Source organism: Bos taurus, chromosome 11 (assembly GCF_002263795.3).
Source record: "Bos taurus isolate L1 Dominette 01449 registration number 42190680 breed Hereford chromosome 11, ARS-UCD2.0, whole genome shotgun sequence".
NCBI classification, from domain to species: domain Eukaryota; kingdom Metazoa; phylum Chordata; class Mammalia; order Artiodactyla; family Bovidae; genus Bos; species Bos taurus.
Genome location: NC_037338.1, coordinates 60,135,170 through 60,158,492, shown reverse-complemented (window position 1 = coordinate 60,158,492; position 23,323 = coordinate 60,135,170). Strand labels below are relative to the sequence as shown.

General features: G+C 34.9%; 1 protein-coding gene across 5 annotated transcripts in view; it reads left to right on the top strand.

The window, feature by feature from the left end:
- Positions 1-21,810, top strand: part of XPO1 (exportin 1) — a 43,686-nt gene extending 21,876 nt beyond the window's left edge. For 4 of the 5 annotated variants that reach the window (XM_005212771.5, XM_005212773.5, XM_015473481.3 and 1 more), the window contains 21 exons: positions 6,385-6,446; positions 6,673-6,717; positions 7,384-7,565; positions 8,890-8,938; positions 9,019-9,138; positions 10,215-10,343; positions 10,742-10,900; positions 11,812-12,009; positions 12,346-12,484; positions 12,683-12,864; positions 12,944-13,100; positions 13,186-13,349; positions 13,625-13,759; positions 14,089-14,272; positions 14,782-14,888; positions 16,906-17,100; positions 17,742-17,910; positions 18,317-18,451; positions 18,537-18,696; positions 18,793-18,889; positions 19,866-20,937. In XM_005212771.5, coding sequence (XP_005212828.1) covers positions 6,385-6,446; positions 6,673-6,717; positions 7,384-7,565; positions 8,890-8,938; positions 9,019-9,138; positions 10,215-10,343; positions 10,742-10,900; positions 11,812-12,009; positions 12,346-12,484; positions 12,683-12,864; positions 12,944-13,100; positions 13,186-13,349; positions 13,625-13,759; positions 14,089-14,272; positions 14,782-14,888; positions 16,906-17,100; positions 17,742-17,910; positions 18,317-18,451; positions 18,537-18,696; positions 18,793-18,889; positions 19,866-20,012 — 2,915 coding nt within the window. In that variant the 3' untranslated portion in view covers positions 20,013-20,937. Of the gene's footprint in view, positions 1-6,384; positions 6,447-6,672; positions 6,718-7,383; positions 7,566-8,889; positions 8,939-9,018; positions 9,139-10,214; positions 10,344-10,741; positions 10,901-11,811; positions 12,010-12,345; positions 12,485-12,682; positions 12,865-12,943; positions 13,101-13,185; positions 13,350-13,624; positions 13,760-14,088; positions 14,273-14,781; positions 14,889-16,905; positions 17,101-17,741; positions 17,911-18,316; positions 18,452-18,536; positions 18,697-18,792; positions 18,890-19,865 lie in introns of all 5 variants that reach the window. The other variant, NM_001192261.2, reaches the window with a different exon arrangement.
- The last annotated feature ends 1,513 nt before the right edge of the window (positions 21,811-23,323 follow it).

Here is a 23,323-nt window from a genome sequence, read left to right as displayed (position 1 = left end):
TATACTTGGTTGAAAATATAATGGTATTGATATAATGGTAGTCTGTATCACTGACTAGCTAAGATGCTCATGAACAAATTTACAATTTAAATTTAGAAAGGGCGTTTTGCCTCTACGGGAATATGGCACCATTGGTATGTTGTAGTGAGTAAGTTTTCATTTTAAAGGGTTTTAGTGAATCACATTCTGTTAATGCATTTCTTTTACCTTGTCATTAAGTATCTAATATTTGCAAGATGTTCCTGGGGGGTAAGACTGTTAATATTGGGTGTAAATAACTTTCAAGATGATACATATAACTATTAAGTCTGATGGGAGTTGAGTTCAGTTGCTCAGTTGTGTCCAGCTCTTTGCGATCCCATGGACTGCAGCACCCCAGGCCTCCCTGTCCATCGCCAACTCCCGGAGTTGACTCAGACTCATGTCCATTGAGTTGGTGATGCCATCCAACCATCTCATCTTCTCGTCCCCTTCTGCCTTGAATCTTTCCCAGTATCAGGGTCTTTTCCAATGAGTCAGTTCTTCGCATCGGGTGGCCAAAGTATTGGAGCTTCAGCTTCAGCATCAGTCCTTTCAAAGAATATTCAAGACTGATTTCCTTTTGGATGGACTGGGTTGGATCTCCTTGCAGTCCAAGGGGCTCCCAAGAGTCTTCTCCAAAACTACAGTTGAAAAGCATCAATTCTTCGGCACTCAGCTTTCTTTAGAGTCCAACTCTCACATCCATACATGACTACTGGGAAAAGCATAGCCTTGACTAGATGGACCTTTGTTGCCAAAGTGATGTCTCTGCTTTTTAACATGCTGTCTAGGATGGTGATAACTTTTCTTCCAAGGAGCATGTGTCTTTTAATTTCATGGCTACAGTCACCATCTGCAGTGATTTTGGAGCCCAAGAAAAGAAAGTCTGTCATAGTTTCCATTGTTTCCCCATGTATTTGCCATGAAGTGATGGGACCAGATGCCATGATCTTAGTTTTCTGAATGTTGAGTTTTAAGACAACTTTTTCACTCTCCTCTTCACTTTCATCAAGAGGCTCTTTAGTTCTTCTGCACTTTCTGCCATAAGGGTGGTGTCATCTTCATATCTGAGGTTATTGATATTTCTCCCGGCAATCTTGATTCCAGCTTGTGCTTCCTCCAGCCCAGCATTTCTTATGATGTACTCTGCATATAAGTTAAATAAGCAGGGTGACAGTACACAGCTTTGACATACTCCTTTCCTGACTTGGAACCAGTCTGTTGTTCCATGTCTAGTTCTAACTGTTTGCTTCCTGGCCTGCATACAGATTTGTCAAGAGGCAGGTCAGGTGGTCTGGTGTGCCCATCTCTTTAAGAATTTTCCAGAGTTTGTTGTGGTCCACACAAAGGCTTTGGCATAGTCGATAAAGCAGAAGTAGATGTTTTTCTGGAACTCTAGCTTTTTTGATCTAGCGGATGTTGGCCAGAGAAGGTGATGGCACCCCACTCCAGTACTCTTCCTGGAAAATCCCATGGACAGAGGAGCCTGGCAGGCTGCAGTCCATGGGGTCGCGATGAATCGGACACCACTGAGCGACTTCACTTTTCACTTACATGCATTGGAGAAGGAAATGGCAACCCACTCCAGTGTTGTTGCCTGGAGAATCCCAGGGATGGCAGAGCCTGTTGAGCTGCCGTCTATGGGGTCGCACAGAGTCGGACACGACTAAAGCGACTTAGCAGCAGCAGTAGCAGCAGATGTTGGCAATTTGATCTCTGGTTCCTCTGCCTTTTCTAAAACCAGCTTGAACGTCTGAAAGTTCAGGGTTCATGTACTGTTGAAGCTTGGGTTGGAGAATTTTGAGCATACTTTACTAGTGTGTGAGATGAGTGCAATGGTGTGGTAGTTTAAGCATTTTTGGAAATTACATGTGCTTAAATCTGACCTTTTTAGCTAGCTAATGTTGTTATTATCAGTTTATGAGATAATGTGGATTATTTGGTGTTGGTTTCTATTTGAAATGAGACTGTGAAAGACGTTTTTCTTGATATTGGGGAAAATAAGAGTTATAAAAGATTAATACATAAATTCTTGGATAAGGAGCATTCATATGCCGTAAGTCACCTTTCAGTGGGTATTTGGGCATTTTTATACTCAGTTCAGTTTTATACTCAGTCGCTTAGTCATGTCTGACTCTTTGCGACCCCATGAATCACAGCACGCCAGGCCTCCCTGTCCATCACCAACTCCCTGAGTTCACTCAGACTCACGTGCATTGAATCGGTGATGCCATCCAGCCATCTCATCCTCTGTCGTCCCCTTCTCCTCCTGCCCCCAATTCCTCCCAGCATCAGAGTCTTTTCCAATGAGTCAACTCTTCGCATGAGGTGGCCAAAGTACTGGAGTTTCAGCTTTAGCATCATTCCTTCCAAAGAAATCCCAGAGCTGATCTCCTTCAGAATGGACTGGTTGGATCTCCTTGCAGTCCAAGGGACTCTCAAGAGTCTTCTCCAACACCACGGTTCAAAAGCATCAATTCTTTGGCACTCAGCTTTCCTCACAGTCCAACTCTCACATCCATACATGACCACAGGAAAAACCATAGCCTTGACTAGATGGACCTTTGTTGGCAAAGTAATGTGCTATCTAGGTTGGTCATAACTTTTCTTCCAAGGAGTAAGCGTCTTTTAATTTCATGGGTGCAGTCACTATCTGCAGTGATTTTGGAGCCCCCCAAAATAAAGTCTGACACTCTTTCCACTGTTTCCCCATCTATTTCCCATGAAGTGATGGGACCTGATGCCATGATCTTCGTTTTCTGGATGTTGAGCTTTAATAGTGTACCATATTTTGTACCATATTTTAATAGTGTACCATATTTTGTATGGATGGTCCTTTTTTAAAAAAAGTAGTACTTTTCAATAAATGATTTGAAGGTTTACTTTTAAAACTTTGGAGGTGAATTTTTTTTTCCTATTTAGAAGAATGGGCTGTGGGGGCTATTGATAGAAGTGTGCTGGATCATTGTAGGAGTCCTTTGAAAGCCTTGGCATAGTATGCAGTAAGAGCATAATTGTGTTTGTCAGAGGCATACAACCTACGTATGAGAATTCTTCAGTGAAGTGTTCTTTGATATGTTTAATACATTTATTTATAAGTTTTCCTGATTCCCAGGAAAGAGCTTAGAAGACTGCTGGAAGGAGTATCCTAGTCTATCCACATATGCTTTCTGAATAATTGGAAAGAGATAATTTCTGATTAGTATGGTTTTTATTGGATATGAAGTCTTGTAAAGATAGTTCTTGTTTTAAGAAATTTGTTTTATTTATAAAACAATTGAAGAAACCGAAAAAAATTTTTTTTCTTCCAACTGGCAGATGAGTTAACTCATTTGGCACAAAGAGATGCTGGGAATAAAGGGGTTTTGTTTTTGTCAGGTCTAGGATCGTTTTCTGTTAAATCTGAGAAGCTGAGCTTTCTCTGCTACTTGTAAACATCTGACTTTTCTACCTTGATATGTGTGACACCATTTATTTATTTATTCTTTTGGCCAAGCCACATGGCTTGCAGAATCTTAGCTCTCAAACAGGGATTGAACTGAAGCCATGGCAGTGAAAGCCCAAAATTCTAACCACTAGGCAACCAGGGGATTCCCACTGTTTCTTTTTTTAAAGGTCTAATTTACAATTTTAGAACTACTCTTAACTGGCTCCTTTTACTTTTTAAATTTTGGTAAATAATGGGAAGAAATTTGGGGAGGGCATTATGGTACTTAATCATATAAGCTACATAGCAGGAGATTCTAAACAGATACTATGTACAGCAGTACTTGATGGAAAAGGCCTTTACATGTAGTTCAGATGCTTTGAATGGACACTCATCATTTTAGAGTGATATTTACTGATACCATAGTCTTTAGTTGAGACTTAGTTTTGTCTCTGGGATCCTTACAGGTTGCATGTGGGTGTTTACTACTTATTTCACGTTTTTTCTGGTTTCATCTTTTACTCTTTGCTCTATCTTACAGATGAATTTCAGAAGTTTCTGAAAAGAAGTTATTTAGTTGCTAATAGAGTTGTAGGCTCAGTCTGATTCTGTTTTCTTCTGAGGCTGAGAGAAGCCTCCAAACTCATATGGAGGTAGAAATTGTAGTTCCACTACTGTTCCATTTTTTAGCCTGTATTTAGAGGTTTCAGAGTGATGTTTTCTGTTTATTCAGAATGGTTCTTTTTCTTAAATTTTTTTTTAGGGGCCTTAATGACAATAATTTATCTAAAGAGCAGAAAGGTCAACAATACCAGAATTGTTTTGATAACGATCTAATGGATATTAAGGACATGAGATTATTGTGTGGGTTATCCTAACTTAAGTGACTTCCCTGGTGGCTCAGATGGCAAAGTATCTGCCTACAATGCGGGAGACCCAGGTTTGATCCCTGGGTTGGGAAGATCCTCTGGGGAAGGAAATGGCAACCCACTCCAGTACTCCTGCCTGGAAAATCTCATGGACAGAGAAGTGTGGTAGGCTACAGTCCATGGGGTCTCAAAGAGTCGGACATGACTGAGCGACTTTTTTTTTATCCTAACTAAGTGGTATGATTTAGCACTCATTTTAAAATAAAACTAGTTCCCCTAGTTCTGGTGTTTCTTTCTTTCTTTTTTTAAATCACTTTATTGAATCTAAACCTGGTTTTATTTTGGGTGTCCACAAAGCCTCTTTTTTTTCTTTTTTTTTTTTTTGAAAAAATAATTTTAGACAATAGAAATATTGTCTAAAATGTTGCCCCCGTAAGTACAGAATGTATTTACACCTTTTAGTTTTCCTACTAACAACTTAGACAATTTGTCCTGGAAGTTTTGTCCATTTCTTTTATAAATTCATTCATTCATTGGGGCTTCCCTGGTGGCTCAGATGGTAAAGAATCCGCCTGCAATGTGGGAGACCTGGGTTCGATCCCTGGGTTGGGAACATCCCCTGGAGGAGGGCATGGCAGCCCAGTCCAATATTCTTGCCTGGAGAAATCCCCATGAACAGAGGAGCCTGGTGGGCTACAGTCCATGGGGTCACAAAGAGTCAGACCTGACTGAGTGACTAAGCACAACACAGCATGTTCATTGGTGGACCTGTCTACAACAGTTATTACTGGGGCCTTTGCCTAGTGTAGAAGTTTTTAAAATGTCAGTAACATAGTTTTCACTGATTTTTATGTGTTTGTGTATATATAGTTAAATCTTTGGTAACTGGCAGGCAGTTTTTCAAATGATTTTTATATTGTGAATATTGATAATACTTAATGTTACATTTTCAGTTGATTAATAACCCTTATTATGTGTCTTTATTTGTGAAATTTTTCATCAATTAGGAAAATATTTTTATAATTAATGCTTTTTAAAAGTTTTGATTTTATTTGGAATGTTGAAATGTCCAGTTCCACCATAACTAATAAAAACTAATTTTCAGTTACCAATGAAGGAGTGTGTGGGTCAAAGAGTGAATTTAACACTTAACTCATAAAAATTGCTCTATTTGGGTAGTTTTACAATCAAATAGGCGTTTTGTTGCCTAGGGTTGATTATATTTCTGGGTAGCTGTTATAAATTAGCATTGGTCAATGGATATTGAGTCCAATGTAGATTTGCTAGATGAGAGTTGGGACACAGTTTTACAAACTTTTCATCTGTTATTTCTGAAGTTCAGATAGCTTTGAAAATTTGAAAATCTTCATAAAGCATTCGGTGGCAAAAGCTAAATTATTAAACAGATGTGAGGTTAGTCTTTATTTTTCATAGGGAGAGATAATTTGTTGGATTAAGAAATCCTGTTTCAGGTCCTTTGGGTATATTAATTTAAGGTGAACGACATTACTTTGAAATTTTGAGGGGATGTATAGTAGATAGATGCCCAGTAAATTCTGAATGATGCAAATTAAAATCAAAGACGTGAAATGTTAACTGTTGAAGGAATAGGTAATGCTATAAAGGTATCCTTAAGAATATAAATAAAAACTTTCTTCTTAACTCTGTTTTTTTCTACATTGTAGAACAAACAAAGTAAAATGACATACAGGATTAGCTTAGTGCTGTAAATAAATCTGACAGGGACTAACATCTGACCTTGTGTTTCTTTAAAGGAATCATAAGTGTCTCCCCACCCCCCTCGCCTTTTTTTTTTTTTTTAAATCACAGCTTGGTATAGTTGGCTATCTAGCATTAAAGAATATCTCAGAAGATAATAATTCATAGTTGTCAAACCAATATTTTGTCATTCTTCATGAAACTGAAAAATTAAAGTTGCAGTACACATTTTTACCCATAATGTCATAACTGGTGATGGGATTCAGGTGTATGATCTGATCTTTACTTTGCCCTTCCCTACCCAATTTTATAGCATGCTATAACAGTCTGAATAATTTTTTTTAATAGGGATTAAAAAATACGTTGTGGGCCTCATTATCAAGACATCATCTGATCCAACTTGTGTAGAGGTAAGAGCTTTTTTGGAAGCTACTGTGAGAGTGTAAATCATTTACATATTGGGTTGATCTTAAACCCACTTCTGTCACAGACATATAGACACATATGCAAATCATTTATGATAGATCTGTAATCACTTTGTTCTTTCTGCTGGGCATGGGTGGGGGGCTGCCTGCATTTCTTATTAATTATATCAACTTTTTTAAGTCCCTTGTTTGAACTTTTTTCTTTTCTCAGAAAGAAAAGGTATATATCGGGAAATTAAATATGATTCTTGTTCAGGTACGTTTTTACGTGATACATTGTTTTCCCTGAGAATTAGGCTGATAAGTTGAACAAAGTATTCTATTCTACTTTTATTGATTAACTAAACATCTTGCAGAGTGGTGATAGTAGTCCTCACAGTGTTTACAATAGTTAGCCCATTGTCTAACATTTAAAGTTATTGATATGCTGTGGTAGTATTTACAAGGAGTACTACAGTATTTACAAATACTATAAAAACTTCACTTCTTTGGCTCCAGTATGGGTTGGACTCATTAAAAAATTTTTGCCTCATTGTATGTTTCTTTTCCATGTCAGCTATCTCAGTCTTACTGATACGTTAAAAAATTGCTTTGAATTCAAGCATCCGTTTAATTGATCTTTATACTTTACCTATTTTTTAAACTTTCTATATATCTAACTAGAAAATTTTAATTTACCTAACTTTTACAATATGTACAAAAATCTTCCTGAGAATGGGGCATTTAATACATAGGACTTTTGTAGTTTCTAACTCAGTATATTCTGTATAGAGACTGACACATTTCCTGTCTTGATAAAGGGGAACAAAATGAAGGGTGGTTGATGATTTGCTTCTGCTTTTGGTATCATATAATTTCTGTGAAGTTTGTTTATTTGCACTTGACAAGTGAAATGAAATTAACACTTTCTGTTTTATTTTAGATACTTAAACAGGAGTGGCCAAAACACTGGCCAACTTTTATCAGTGACATTGTTGGAGCAAGTCGGACCAGTGAAAGTCTATGTCAGAATAATATGGTGATTCTGAAACTCTTGAGTGAAGAAGTATTTGATTTTTCTAGTGGACAGATAACCCAAGTGAAAGCTAAGCATTTAAAAGACAGGCAAGTAATTGTTTTAGAATTTTTAAGCAATTTTTCAAACAATTTCAAGGAATTGGAGGTCGATTATAAATATTTAAGGAACAAGTTAGTACATTTTTAATTCTTTCTGACTCCAAATTTAAATAATGCTTAAATGGTCTAATACTCTAAATTGGGGAAGCTTGAAAAATATGTACGGTATTACAACAAAGTAACTTCATACATGTTATGCGGAAAGAATGTAGATTAAGAATTCCCAGAATGCTCTTGGGAGTCTGTTTTATATGGAGCCTAGTTAATTATAGGTCCAAGGATATGACTTATGTCCAGATGTCTACAGAATTCTACTGTTCCTACATTTTATCCATTTTCCTATAGTTAACACCAGAAAGATGGCAGATTTTATTATTTTCAACGTAGTAATAAAAATGTGTTTAGTCATTATGGAACAAATATTTTACCTTTATGTGTTTAAACGAGCTTCAGAATTTAGAATTTTTTTCTCTGGTTTGGTGTGTAAGCACAATGGATTAGGGATGTCTAACACTGCCTCTCTCCATTTGGAGAGTTTTATTTCAACTGTCTGGATTTAAAAGACTAGATTGAGGGACATCTCTGGTGGTCCAGTGGTTAAGACTCAGAATTTCCACTTCAGGGAGCACCGGTTTGATCCCTGGTTTGGGTAATTAAGATCCTGCATGCCATGCTGCATGACCAAACTAAAAAAATTAGTAAAAGACTATATTAATTGAAATTTTTCAAATAGAGTAAGGATGACATAAAAACCAAACCTTTAAAGGAAATTAATGTGCTCTTTATAGGTGAGTTTTAAAAGAATGATGTTTACCCATAGTTTTAATAACTAATTTATTTAAATATTTGTTTATTTATTTACCTGGTGGCTCAGGCGGTAAAGAATCCGCCTGCAGTGTTGGACACCTGGGTTTGATCCCTGGGCTGGGAAGATCCTTGGAAGAGGACACAGCAACCCGTTCCAATATTCTTGCCTGGAGAATCCCTACGAACAGAGGAGCCTGGCAGGCTACAGTTCATAGGGTTGCAAAGAGTCGGACACAAGCAACTAAGCATGGCACATTTATTTATTTGGCTGTGGCATATGCGTTCTAGTTCCCTAACCAGGGATCAAAGCCAGGCCCCTGCATTGGGAAAACAGTCTTAGCCACTGGATCACCAGGGAAGTCCCAACTTTATAACTTTGGATGAAATTATTGGTACGTGTGTTTATAAATAGAAGTAACGGGTTTTAATGGCTGCTGAAATGTTGTTACTCTGTAAATAGTTACAGCATTTCTTCTAAACTGATCACTTTTTTGTTTTTCTTTAGCATGTGCAACGAATTCTCACAAATTTTTCAGCTTTGTCAGTTTGTGATGGTAAGTGTTTTTAATTTCAGTTTTTAAAAAATAACCATTATTATAGGAAGGTGTTAATTGAAAAAATGTTTTTGTTGTAGGAAAATTCCCAAAATGCTCCACTTGTACATGCAACTTTAGAAACGTTGCTCAGATTTCTTAACTGGATTCCGCTTGGATATATTTTTGAGACCAAGTTAATCAGCACATTAATTTATAAGGTATGTGAATGCATTTCATTTATTTTCTTATAAATAAAGTTTGCACAACTATGCTCTTTTGAATAGAAAAACCAATCTACATTCATAACCATAATCAGCCTTATTTCTGAGATGAGAAAACTGCTGAGAAGAACTTTTCTGCAGTTTCAGCTAATTTTTAAAAACAGTGTCAGAATCTTCTGATACTCTCACTTTACTAGGCAGTCTCTCATATTCTATGTGAACAACTAGTAGTTTGTTTGCAGTAGCATGTAATGCCTATATAAAGTCTTGTAATTGTTTATCCAGAGATAATCAATTACCAACTGGTTGTATTTTCAGATTTTTCTAATCAAATGTAATGAATAAATTATGTATTTAATCAAGACCCTCTAAAAGCAGACTGTTATAACTTATATTTGGGGCTTCATAGATCAGGACTTGATAGGGTCATATTCTAATGTGAATTTACTATGTTGGAGCCACCATTTTATCGATAGAAAGTTTAAATTTGCTATTGTCAACAATACCACAGGAAATGTTGGGTATTTATGTACTTGTCCAGATACTTTGTGCAAATTTTAATACACATATTGGTCAATAAGTATGTCCATTTTTAAGGCTTTTGATGCTCATCAATTGCCACCCACAAAATAGGAGGCTACATTTATTCCTTCTCATCAATAAAAAAAGAGCTAGTTTCCCTACACCTTTGTTAATCTTATATTACTGATCTTAGGATCTTAAACAATTATAATATTTTCAGATTATACAGAAAACATATCTTTAAAAGTCATGTAGTAGATCATGGGGAAAGTTTCTAAGCAACTTGGTGTTTTTCAGATGTCTAAAGACACATCAAAAGAAAGCACAGTTTGCTTTTAAAGCATTTACTGTCTATTGGGGTGGATAATGAAATTTCCTTAAAATATAGATACCAAAAACCTGTATCACCACCTATTTGCCTGGTATTTTCTTTCCCCAGTGTTCCTGATTTCTAAATCTTTCATTATTTTTTTAATTGTTAATTTTAAGTAAAGTGTTTCAGGCTATTTAATTTTATGCTCCCTCTCTCCCCTTTCTTTTAATTAAAATAGTTCTTGAATGTTCCAATGTTTCGAAATGTCTCTCTGAAGTGCCTCACTGAGATTGCTGGTGTGAGTGTAAGCCAGTATGAGGAGCAATTTGTAACGCTATTTACACTGACAATGATGCAGCTAAAACAGGTAATGTAACACTCTTATTAAACTGACTAAACAATCTTAGTGCCTTAGAAAAAGTTGGATTTCAGTTGAACCATTTCACCACAGCTTAACATAAATAGATCAGTGCAATTCTGTGTTTATTATATCTATATATTATATACACTAAGGTGGGAAAACTGATTTAGGAAAAATTTCAAAGGATTGTCTTTGAGGAAATCTTACTGTGCTTTTGATTTAAAAAACAAAAGCTAGGACAGAAAGGTACAAAAATGGATATAATAGACCAAGGCATTTTATTGAAAGATAGCTATTTAACTCCATATGTTTTAAAATTAATAAAACCTGGTGGAAATTTAGAACTTAAATGTAGGATCTTTGTTGTTATTTTGAAGGCTTATGATCCATATTTAAATTTGCAGATGCTTCCTCTAAATACCAATATTCGACTTGCATACTCAAATGGAAAGGATGATGAACAGAACTTTATTCAAAATCTCAGTTTGTTTCTCTGCACCTTTCTTAAAGAACATGGTCAACTTATAGAAAAAAGATTAAATCTCAGGGAAACACTCATGGAGGTAGGCTTTGTGGAGCTTTTGGCTTCTAAAATTAATTATAATGTAAACTGCTTTTGTTCTAAAATTCTCTTGACATTCTCTTTGACATATCTTATTCTCTGCACAATACAGTACATGCTCTCAATTCTGAATTCTAGTCAGAAGCCAAGTGTCCTGATTTCTCTGTTCTATTCAATGTCAGATCAGTAATTTATAATGAATATTAAATTCCAATAAGTGTGCATATGTGTCATTCCTAAGATGCAAAGTCTAAAAACCTTATTTTAAAATAGAGGTGTAATAATATACAACTTTTAAATTGCATGAGTGGTATTTAGTAGTCACAGTGTTGTCAACCATTTATCCATTTTAAAACATTTTTTCATTACCCACAAAGGATAAAGGTACCCATTGAAACAAGTCATTCCATTCTGCTCTTCTGTCCAGTCCCCAGCAACAAGTAATTTGCTGTACAACTCAATGGATTTACCTATTCTAAACCTTTCACATAACTGGAATTATAATGTATGGACTTTCGTTGTTGCTGCTTTCTTTCACTTAACATGTTACCATGTTATAGCGTATGTCAGTACTTCATCCCTTTCATGCCGAATAATATCCCTTTATATGGATATACATCATTTTTTGTGTCCGTACATCTGTTGAACATTTGAATTATTTCTTCCTTTTTGCTATAACCAAATATTGTTTGATTTAACAATCATGTGTCTTAGCATATTCTAGGACATGTCAGAAGAAAGCGCACTTTGCTCATACACAGTTTCTATTGTATATTTGATAAATGATGAATCTTCATAGTGTACAAAAAGCAATATGAATTTTTATTTCCCATTAACATAGCAAATGGAAAACCGTTTGAGGTTGTTAGTAATGTCTAAGGATTGTTTTAATAGTTTTGGTCTTCTGTGTAGGCCCTTCATTATATGTTGTTGGTATCCGAAGTAGAGGAAACTGAAATCTTTAAGATTTGTCTTGAGTACTGGAATCACCTGGCAGCTGAACTCTATAGAGAGAGCCCGTTCTCAACATCCGCCTCTCCATTGCTATCTGGAAGTCAGCATTTTGATGTTCCTCCTAGGAGACAGCTATATTTGCCTGTATTGTCCAAGGTAACAACAGTGTGTGGTTGAGTGTGCTTTCTCTGATTTTGGAGGACCAGATGAAAATGCTGGCTTTTATTTTTTGGCTGAATCTATCCAAGCACATCCTGTGAGTTTGTTAGAAATGCAGATGAGATGCAGGAAAGTTAACAGTTGATTTTTGTCCATGTTTAGATTAAAATTTATTGTAGAATTATATTTTAAGTATGTTTATTTTATATTGTGGGCATGATTGTGTTTGGTATGTTGGTGTTAAGTGCCATTTTTTGAGAGTGGGAGTTATAGTTAATGTAACTAATTTCAGAGATCTAACTTTTTTTTTTTTTTTTTTTAATTGCTGAATAGGTCCGTTTATTAATGGTTAGTAGAATGGCTAAACCAGAGGAAGTATTAGTTGTAGAAAATGATCAGGGAGAAGTTGTAAGAGAATTCATGAAGGATACAGATTCCATAAATTTGTATAAGAATATGAGAGAAACATTAGGTAAGTTAATAAATACTATTAATTTAATCCTTATTAAAAATTGTATTCTTTTGTGGAAATACTGTTTAGGAAACAAGGCATGCTTAGTTTCTGAGTCTGTTAATAGCTATCCTTATTAGAGTGCTATTGGCTTAGTAAAAATCTTTTTGCTCATTAAGGTTTGCATTTTAAAACGTGAAATTTTTTTCTTTCCTGTAGTTTATCTTACTCATCTGGATTATGTAGATACAGAACGAATAATGACCGAGAAGCTTCACAATCAAGTGAATGGTACGGAGTGGTCATGGAAGAATTTGAATACATTGTGTTGGGCAATAGGCTCCATTAGTGGAGCAATGCATGAAGAGGATGAAAAGCGATTTCTTGTTACTGTTATAAAGGTATGCAAGAGATAGGGGTGAACTAGAACCTTGTTAGTGTATTTTACTATAAATGACTGAAATTTTTCTTACTTTACAGGATCTATTAGGATTATGTGAACAGAAAAGAGGCAAAGATAATAAAGCTATTATTGCATCAAATATCATGTACATAGTAGGTCAATATCCACGATTTTTAAGAGCTCACTGGAAATTTTTGAAGACAGTAGTTAACAAGCTCTTCGAATTCATGCATGGTAAATCCTGTTTGCTTAATATATTTTATTTTTGCTTAATGGAAAAGGCAAAATTTTTTTTGATATTTGTTTTTGTTTTGTTAAGAGACCCACGATGGAGTCCAGGACATGGCTTGTGATACTTTCATTAAAATAGCTCAAAAGTGCCGCAGGCATTTCGTTCAGGTTCAGGTTGGAGAAGTAATGCCATTTATTGATGAGATTTTGAACAACATTAACACTATAATTTGCGATCTTCAACCTCAACAGGTACGTGGATCAGTAAGCATATTTTTTTTAGAAAATAACTACTGTTCTAATGAGAATTCATTAATGGGGGTAGAATGGCACTGATGGATTCAAGTGTTTCTGTGTTTAAATTTTTATAGTGAGGCAGAAATTCAGTCAGAAGTGTTTTAAACTGAATTACTATTTAATTATTACTAACATGTTAACAAAATTAGCTTAAGTTGTGTAATGAATTATTTGTATGTGATTTTCCTTATTATGATGCATACAAGTAACATGTCTGCCTTTTAACATAGGTCCATACATTTTATGAAGCTGTGGGGTACATGATTGGTGCACAAACAGACCAAACAGTACAAGAACATTTGATAGAAAAATATATGCTACTTCCTAATCAGGTTTGGGATAGCATAATCCAGCAAGCAACCAAAGTAAGTTTTAGTTACTTTTTGTGAAAGTTCAAATGGAATCTAAGAAAGTTATATTTACAAAAGTAGTAAATTTAGTACTTTGACACGTATATCTGATCCATAGTGCTTTGTGTGCTTTTGCACATTGAAAGAATGGTAACATTTTTATTCTGTTTGGATGATATTTTGGGAAATACTTTCCTCTATTCTTTAGTAATAAAGACTTTTACAGTACTTTTACACTTTAGGATTATATGTGTGATGGTGGTTCGTAGTAATGTGGGTAATTTTTTTTGCTTTAGCAAAAAGAATTCTCTTACAATAAGTGGAGTTGTGTTTTGTTCTTACAGAATGTGGATATACTTAAAGATCCTGAAACAGTCAAGCAACTTGGTAGCATACTGAAAACAAATGTGAGAGCTTGCAAAGCAGTTGGACACCCATTTGTGATTCAGCTTGGGAGAATTTATTTAGATATGCTTAATGTATACAAGTGCCTCAGTGAAAATATTTCTGCAGCTATTCAAGCTAATGGTAAGCAATTCTGAATTCTTATGGAATACTATATTAAGTTAGTTCTAAATTCATTGCCTTAGCCATAAGCATTTAGCACTTTTGACAAAATACCTCCCGTGTTTTAGGCAATCCTCAACAATTTTTAATGAGTCTCACATGCCCCTTTCCCTTATAAAATTAGTCTATTTTCCCAGGAAATTAATCTGTGTCCTCTTGTTTTTTGTGGCATTCCGGGTAGCTCAGTAGTAAAGAATCTGCCCGCCAATGATCCATGGGTCTGGAAGATCCCCTGGAGGAGGAAATGGCAGTCCACTCTAGTACACTTGCCTGGAAAAATCCTGGGAACAAAAGATGCTGGCAGGCTATAGTTCATAGGGTTGCAGAGAGTTGGACATGAATGAGCAGGAGCACTCTTTGTCTTTAGGTTTTCTAATGGAGAATGGAAACCAGTAGTATCTGAAGTACAGGTAACTGCCAATGTAGAATTTTAGTTGTCAAATTGGATTCCACCTGATTTTGTTTTTTAGGTGAGATGGTTACAAAGCAACCATTGATTAGAAGTATGCGAACAGTAAAAAGAGAAACTTTAAAGTTAATATCTGGTTGGGTGAGCCGGTCTAATGATCCACAGATGGTAAGTGAGATGTCATTTTGTTTTTTAAAGTTGATACTGTACTCTCTAGAATGTGTATATATTCTGTATGAATTTAGCTATTTAAAGCTTAATTATATAATGTAATTTAGATGTTTACATTTGGTGTTACTTTATAGCATTCTATTTATTGGAGTTCTGGAGTCCCTTAAAATAGTAAGATCCCTTCTCCAGGAGATCTTCCCAATCCAGGAATTGAGCATAGGTCTCCTGCATTGCAGGCAGATTCTTTTACCAATTGAGCCAGCCACCAGGGACGGCCAAGATACATACCTTCTTCCAAAGAAATTGCTGTTGGTAGGGGGAGGGTGGTGATGTAATAAGACAGTTGAGATGATTGGGTAATTTTTATTTTCCATGGATAGAGTTCAAATGAAATTTCTTTTCTGATGGTTTTGGGAGCAATTTGTAAAGCTGTCACAAGAGCTGTTTCCCTCCTTAGTGGGATTAAGCAGTTTCCTAGTTGAAGGTTTAAAAGTCTATTGTGCTGTCTTATTCCTGTCAGTCTTAGATGGTTTTCAGAAAGTAATTAGCTCTATATGCTTGAACTTGGGGGAACTATTTATGTTTAGTTATTGTTAAACCTTTCCTTCTTCTGGATCCTTGGAACATTACGATAAATCCTTTCCTGTTCATCACTATTATGTGGAAGTAGCATTGAGAACTGTGCTACTTACTTTCATAAATTTGATACTTCAGTATTGTTCCTGTTAATACTGGAAAATTTTTTCAGGAAATTACCAGGGTATCAAACTAGTTTACAGCTAAGATTTATGTTGAACTTTGGGACTGTGAATTCAAAGATAGTTGAATAATTCAGATTTAGTGTGTAGGGAAATAAATTCAGTGTTAAGAGTGGAAATATGAGAGTGGTCAAGGAAAGGATAAATGAGGCATGGGTATGAAGTGTACAGTATGGGAAATAGTGTATAATAGTCAAGAACTAATATCTTTTTATAGTGACAGACTATAAATTTAATGGGATCATTTTAGAATGTATAAAAATATTAAATCACTAGACTGTTAATAGGAACTAATGTCGTGTTGTAGGTCAAAAGAAGGATGTAATGTACAAACATGGTATATAAAATTTACACTGCTGTATGTTTTATAAGAAAGTTGAGTAAATCTTAAGCATTTTTATCAACTTTTTTTCTGTTTATATCTATATGAGGTGTTATATATAAAATATCTATGATCACTAAACTTAACTCTTCTATAATCATTTCATGATGTAAGTAAACTTGTAGAACTTAAAGGAAGAAAAAGAAGGGAGAATCGGTTCTAGTTAAGAGAAAACCTAGTAAGTAAAAGAAAAATAATTTTGTGCTTATCCTTCAAATCTTGCTAGGCCTGTTTTATGTATTGGGACACTACTACTGTTTAGTTAAATGAAACATGATCATATTTATTGAGCACATCTTAATGGAGGATGCATTATAAAGCATAGAGTTTACACCTTAGACTGTGTTTATTGGGAATCTTGGAAAGCCTACCACAGTCTTTCTGGCATAGTGTAGTTCCTTTTTTGAGAGTAAGTAATGGTTATTATTTCTGATTATTAAACTATTGGTTAGCATTCATTAAATTTAAAAAAGCATTGATGATGGAGGTCTGATTTTGGTTAGATTTGAATACTTTGGTGTACAGTGAGGCATTACCCTTCCCTGTGCCTCACACACAGACACACAGTATCCCTAGAATCCTGGTCCTGCCAAAATACTTAGAGCTAGTCACTTGATGTCAGGCCCCAGTTTTCTTTAATAAGTATAGATTTAACTGTACAATGTCCGTGGCCCTCTTCTGCCTATTTTGATTTCTTGATTTTTCTTTGTAAAGTTCTAATACACCAGAATTAAAGCCGTAAGAGTTTCCGTTTTTCAGTAGATGATCAACCTAAATTAAGTTTTACAAGGTAACATTGACCTGGCTGCTTAGTATGAGTTGGCAAGTGCCTGAATTAAAATGAAAAGTTTTGTTGTTGTTTTTTTTTAAACAGGTAGCTGAAAATTTTGTTCCTCCTCTGTTGGATGCAGTTCTCATTGATTACCAGAGAAATGTCCCAGCTGCTAGAGAGCCAGAAGTGCTTAGTACTATGGCTATTATTGTCAACAAGTTAGGAGGACATATAACAGCTGAAATACCTCAAATATTTGATGCTGTTTTTGAGTGCACATTGAATATGATAAATAAGGTATGCAATTTGCATTTCAGTTACATAATGGCAAGTTCTACAGTTATCCATATAACTTTTAAAAGCGTAAATGATGGCTGTCTATGAGCATAGCATAAATTTTAGGCTCTGATGTTAAAAACATTTGAACTTCTAGATAAGAAAAGTTTTTTTTTTTTTTTTTTTATTTGCCAGTTTTTTATTCAAATAGCAGCTAACATTTATTCAAAACTTGAAACGTTTTAGTCACTGGATTTTTAGTTCAGTTTAGTAAAATATAGTATATGTTTATGAAAAATGGGAAAATTTATTAACCAAAAAGAAAAACATGTAAATATATGTGTACACATTTACCCAGTAGACTTCTCTATTCTGTGTTACTGATCTCAAAGTCACTTTAAAGTGGTAGCAAATCTCTAGCAAGTCTCAATGCTAATAGAAAATGTGATGGTCTTTGTGGGTTTTGTTGAGTTCTCTTTATAATAAGATGACCTTGTATTCCTTCATATTGACAATTCATTTGTGTAATAGTATTTTTGTTCTCTCTTACGGGGTCCACTAACTCCAAATATTTATAATGAATTAGAGCTTGCTTTCCCTCTTCCATTAAATACAATTTAAGGCATTGAATCTTCTCTTTTGTTCTCACCATTTATTTTTAGGACTTTGAAGAATATCCTGAACACAGAACGAACTTTTTCTTACTACTTCAGGCTGTCAATTCTCATTGTTTCCCAGCATTCCTGGCTATTCCACCGGCACAGTTTAAACTTGTTTTGGATTCTATTATTTGGGCTTTTAAACATACCATGAGGAATGTAGCAGATACAGGTAAATACATAAAAATGATGTTCTTTATTCATTTGCCTACCAACCCACAGTCCACATACGGACACTTACAAATAGACACCCATCTATCTGTGTATTTGTAGCTGCAGACAAGAGGTATCACTTCACTTGTCATGGGTTTTTTTTTGAGTGCATCAGTAATGGATGTGGGAGAGAATCAACTAAACCTTAAGAAATAAGGGAAAGGTGATGATGGTTAGATTAGTCTGTAAGTAAGCAGTCATTGATTCTAATTTAACTCCATTACTGAGTCAAGATAATTTAGGCAAATAATTGTCTTTAGCTTAAAAAAAAAAAAAGAGAGAGACTTTGAATTGTTTGATAGCTGAAGTACCATTGTGAATGTTGTCAGTATGGAATAACTTGGTTGGCTTTATATGTCTTTTAGGCCTACAGATACTTTTTACACTCTTACAAAATGTTGCACAAGAAGAAGCTGCAGCTCAGAGTTTTTATCAGACTTACTTTTGTGATATTCTTCAGCATATCTTTTCTGTTGTGACAGACACCTCGCATACTGCTGGTAAGACTTTAAAGCTGTAAAAATTCTATGTTCCTTCTGATTGTTATTATATCTTAGAGTTTAATGATGTCCTTCTTATCAACAGGTTTAACAATGCATGCATCTATCCTTGCATATATGTTTAATTTGGTTGAAGAAGGAAAAATAAGTACACCATTAAATCCTGGAAATCCAGTTAACAACCAAATGTTTATTCAGGAATATGTGGCTAATCTTCTTAAGTCCGCATTCCCTCATCTACAAGAGTAAATATCCCTTTTTATAAACTTAAGTTTTTTAAGGGTTTTTTTGTTTGTTTGTTTTGTTTTTTAAGTGATTAATCATTGTGTTTTAACTTGCAGTGCTCAAGTAAAGCTCTTTGTGACAGGACTTTTCAGCTTAAATCAGGATATTCCTGCATTCAAGGAACATCTTCGGGATTTCCTGGTACAGATAAAGGTACATATTTTATTTGCAGTTGCAGAAATATTGAGAGTAAATACTGATTGCATTCTTGCATCCAGAATTGACCACTTTTTGTAATGAGCAAAATGAGTGTGCTTTTAAAATATGTATAGTCTTACTCTTTTGAGATACATTACAGAAAGAAAAACTTTAAATCAAGGCCAGAAGAGGAGATAGGTTTAAAATGTTTGGGGTAACTTATGTCTATTGCAACATTGTGATTGAATCCCATAGATATTTTTAAAGGAGTTGGGGGAATGAAATATATTGATAGTTCCTTTTGGGATTTTCCACATTGTTAGTAAAGAATTCATTTTAGGGGGAACCATGGTGATTAGCGGAGTAGGCAATGGCACCCCACTCTAATGTTCTTGCCTGGAAATCCCAGGGACGGGGGAGCCTGGTGGGCTGCGGTCTATGGGGTCGCACAGGGTCGGACACGACTGAAGTGACTTAGCAGCAGCAGCAGCAATGGTGATTAGCAGATACTAGCCTGTTATTTACTGCTGTTACAGTGCTTTGTTGACTTAGGAGAAGAGGAATTTTTGTTGTGTCATCGTGTTTTAAAGAAGTCAAAAAGAGCTGATGAATTCTTGTCCATATCTATTAAATAAGAATTGATCACATAACATGCAGGTTTTTTCCCCCTCCAAAATACAAAGTTTTTTTTTTTTTTTTTTTTAAGTGTAAAAAACTGATTCGTACAAAGCTATAAAGGATGAAAGTTGATAACATAGCTATGAGGACAATGATAATATACTTAAACTTGATCATTAGTCTTTGTTATCATTGCTCTTGAAGTATGTTTTATATGTGGCATTATACTATCCCTCTTTTGTAATCTTTCCCTCCCAACTAACACATTTAGTCTTTAATTCAACTGTGTAGAATTATATATATAATTTAAGCCCAACAATTGATGGATAAATTACACTGCTAAGTATGTTGACAGTTGACCATCTTTTCACAGGAGTTTGCAGGTGAAGATACATCGGATCTCTTTTTGGAAGAACGAGAAACAGCCCTTCGACAGGCTCAGGAAGAAAAACACAAACTTCAGATGTCTGTCCCAGGCATCCTTAATCCACATGAAATTCCAGAAGAAATGTGTGATTAAAATCAGAAGTCATGCTGGGTTTTTTTTTTTTTTTTTTTCCTTTTTTTTTTCTTTTCCTCTGCAACTCTTGTTAGCAGATGAAAGCAGCATCTGAATATTTGTCGACCAAAATGATGCCAATTTGTAAATTAAAATGTCACCTAGTGGCCCTTTTTCTTATGTGTTTTTTGTATAAGAAATTTTCTGTGAAATATCCTTCCATTGTTTAAGCTTTTGTTTTGGTCATCTTTATTTAGTTTGCATGAAGTTGAAAATTACGGCATTTTTAAAAATTTTAACTTCATCCCCATTTTGTGGCTGGGATGGGGGGAGGAGGAAAATCCAATTTGAACATATACTTGTAAATTCTGATGCAAAAGTATACAATTTTTCCTGTAAAGAATACCAGTTTTTAATTAGGGAGCATTTTCTTTCTAGCCTGTATTTCAGTCTAGAAGAAAAGATAATGAGTAAAACAGATTGCGTTGTTAAAAGGATTATAGTGCTGCATTGTCTGAAGTTAGCACCTCTTGGACTGAATTGTTTGTCTAGACTACATGTATTACAAGTCTGTATGGCAAGTTTGCAGCAAGATCATGTGCATATCATCCCATTGTAAACGACTTCAAAAAATATGGGAACACAGTTAGTTATTTTTACACAGTTCTTTTTGTTTTTGTGTGTGTGTGCTGTCGCTTGTCGACAACAGCTTTTTGTTTTCCTCAATGAGGAGTGTTGCTCATTTGTGAGCCTTCATTAACTCAAAGTGAAATGGTTAAAAATATTTATCCTGTTAGAATAGGCTGCATCTTTTTAACAACTCATTAAAAACAAACAAAACAAAACTCTGGCTTTTGAGATGACTTATACTAATTTACATTGTTTACCAAGCTGTAGTGCTTTAAGAACACTACTTAAAAAGCAAAATAAACTTGGTTTACATTTATTTTCCCTTTATTGGCTCAAACTTATTCCTGTATTAATGAAAGTGGTTATTTATGTTTAGGTGTTAGGTAACATTTTTAAACGAATTTTGATAACTGTTGACTTCCAAGTATTATTTCTAAGGTTATTGAGTAAAGGCAGCATTTGTATAAAATGAACATGTTCCTGAGATATCTTCTGTTCCCAAGAAACAAATCCCTCCTGTGACAGCTTGGCACACATTTTACCTTTACTTGCAGTTAAAAAGCATCTTTCCTTTGGTTAGGAATTGGGGGGTAACAAAGCTGTAGATTCCCTACAAAATATGAAAAGGGGATAGAAAAGGAAACCAGCTTGGGTGAGTCTGTTTCCAGATGATTAAATTAGCCTTCTATATACCTAAACTAAAACCTAAGCATTTGAAGTGCCTCATGTTTGTGGAGAATCAGCAATTTTGTATAATTGCTATTCTCCTAACTTTTTATATAGGTCTTTGGCAAAGATTGGCATTATTTCAGTAGAATGTAATCATGCATAAAAGTCTTTTTAAAACAACAAATAGTAAGATGTTTTAAATATACAGAGAGGAATATTGAAGTACTTTGTTTAATACTTTAGCTTTCTTAAAAGCTTTGATTTTCTTACTGGTGTTTGCCTATAAATAAGTTGTCTTGGAACAGTTAAAAGAGTTCAGTTTCAAATCATATGCTGTATTTGAAATCTGCTTTCCATCAGTGGTCATGTATAATTTTCTTACCCTACAGCCCCATTGCCTACCTTGATATGTTTTGAATGTTGAAGAAACCAAGCTTTGGCCAAAATGAGAACATGCTAATAGAAAATTAAACTTATTGTGGGCATTTCTTGCTTGAATAAAAGTTAATCATATCAGGCCAGCCTCAACGTGTTTTACAAGAAAGCATACTGATAAACTGGCCATTTGAAATGTTTGGCTCAGTGTTGTTTAACCTTTGCAAAAAGGCAGCATCTCAGTTGTTACAAATTGTGAGAGAGAACTGGAATTGTCTCATAAGTATGTCTAAATCTTGGTTTAGACACCCATTAGAATCATAGACAAGTCTTTAGAACTGAAAATGGTCTCACAAAAGCTAATTCCTGAGTCAGGATATCAACAGTAGAATGCCATTCTAATATTTTAGCATCTCTGAAGATCTGTGGCACCTTAAAAACTGGTGGCTAGGCAATACTGTTGATATATTTCCCTGCTTGTCCATGTGTGAACTCAATAATTGTATGCATTTATTGCTATTTATTGTCTTACCAAAAAAAATTGTCTTACATAAAAGTATTAAAGTGGCTTAGATTGGTCAGCAACAAAATATTCTATGCAAAAAGGCATACAAAGGCAGCAGGATATAAACTTGATAAGGGGGAGAGTAAATAATCATTGGAAGAATAATCACACTTGCATATTTTCTTACATTAGTGGCAACCAAGTTTTTCTTGGGACCTAAGCAGGGAAGCTGTCAATAAGCTATAATGCAAAGAATTGTTCACCAAATGCCAAGCAGTGCAATTTTATTTGTAAGAAGTTGATACTCAAGTTTCAAAAAGGCTTCTGTAACCAATTTTTATTTTTAGTAAGGACTGTTGTCATAGTTGAAAGTGTTTTCTTGATGGTGCATAAAAATACATCTTGCAATTAATACCTTAGAGTTGGAAAAAAAGCAGAAAGTAATGAAAGTCAATCCCACATTGAGTTAGGTCTATGATAGGATCTAGGATGCAGATTTGATGCCAACAGACATGTAAGGATAGACTTGGTAAAAATGCGGTATTAGAACACTGTGAGATTAACAGGTCTGACCTGGTGGTGTATGTATTGGATGTTCCTCCCGGAAGGTTTCCAACAGAATTCCATTCTGTAATGTGTGAAGACTCAAGCCTATAGAAAAGTTAAAAAAACGTCACATAGTCAGCCTTTTTTGATGTTCTGATTAGAGGAAACTCAAGGACAAAATGTCTGGATTATAAACAGTTACATAAAAATATAAATAGTACTTTCGGTATTTAAAGTACTGCAGTAAAATGAACAGTAATTGAGTAGAGTTGTACAGTCTCTTACCACTTTTTGTGCTTTTCATCTCTGACGCATTCTTGGTAAAGTTAACCATAATTCCATAATATATCTAGTCCATGTTTAGGCTTCCCCAACAGTTCCTAAGAATGTTTTTCATAGTTTGTGTTTTTCCCAGTGTGTTTTTCCCAAATGAGTACCCAATTTAGGTTCATGCTTTTTGAGTTTGTAGTTTTTAATTTCAGTGATGATTTTTCTCTTGAAAAATATTTGGTTACTATGCAGATCTGTTTTTTAAAGTATCTTCTCTTTTTTCATGTTTATCTAAGCATAGTTTATATTCTGTGTTATCTACTGTCCCAACTAACAA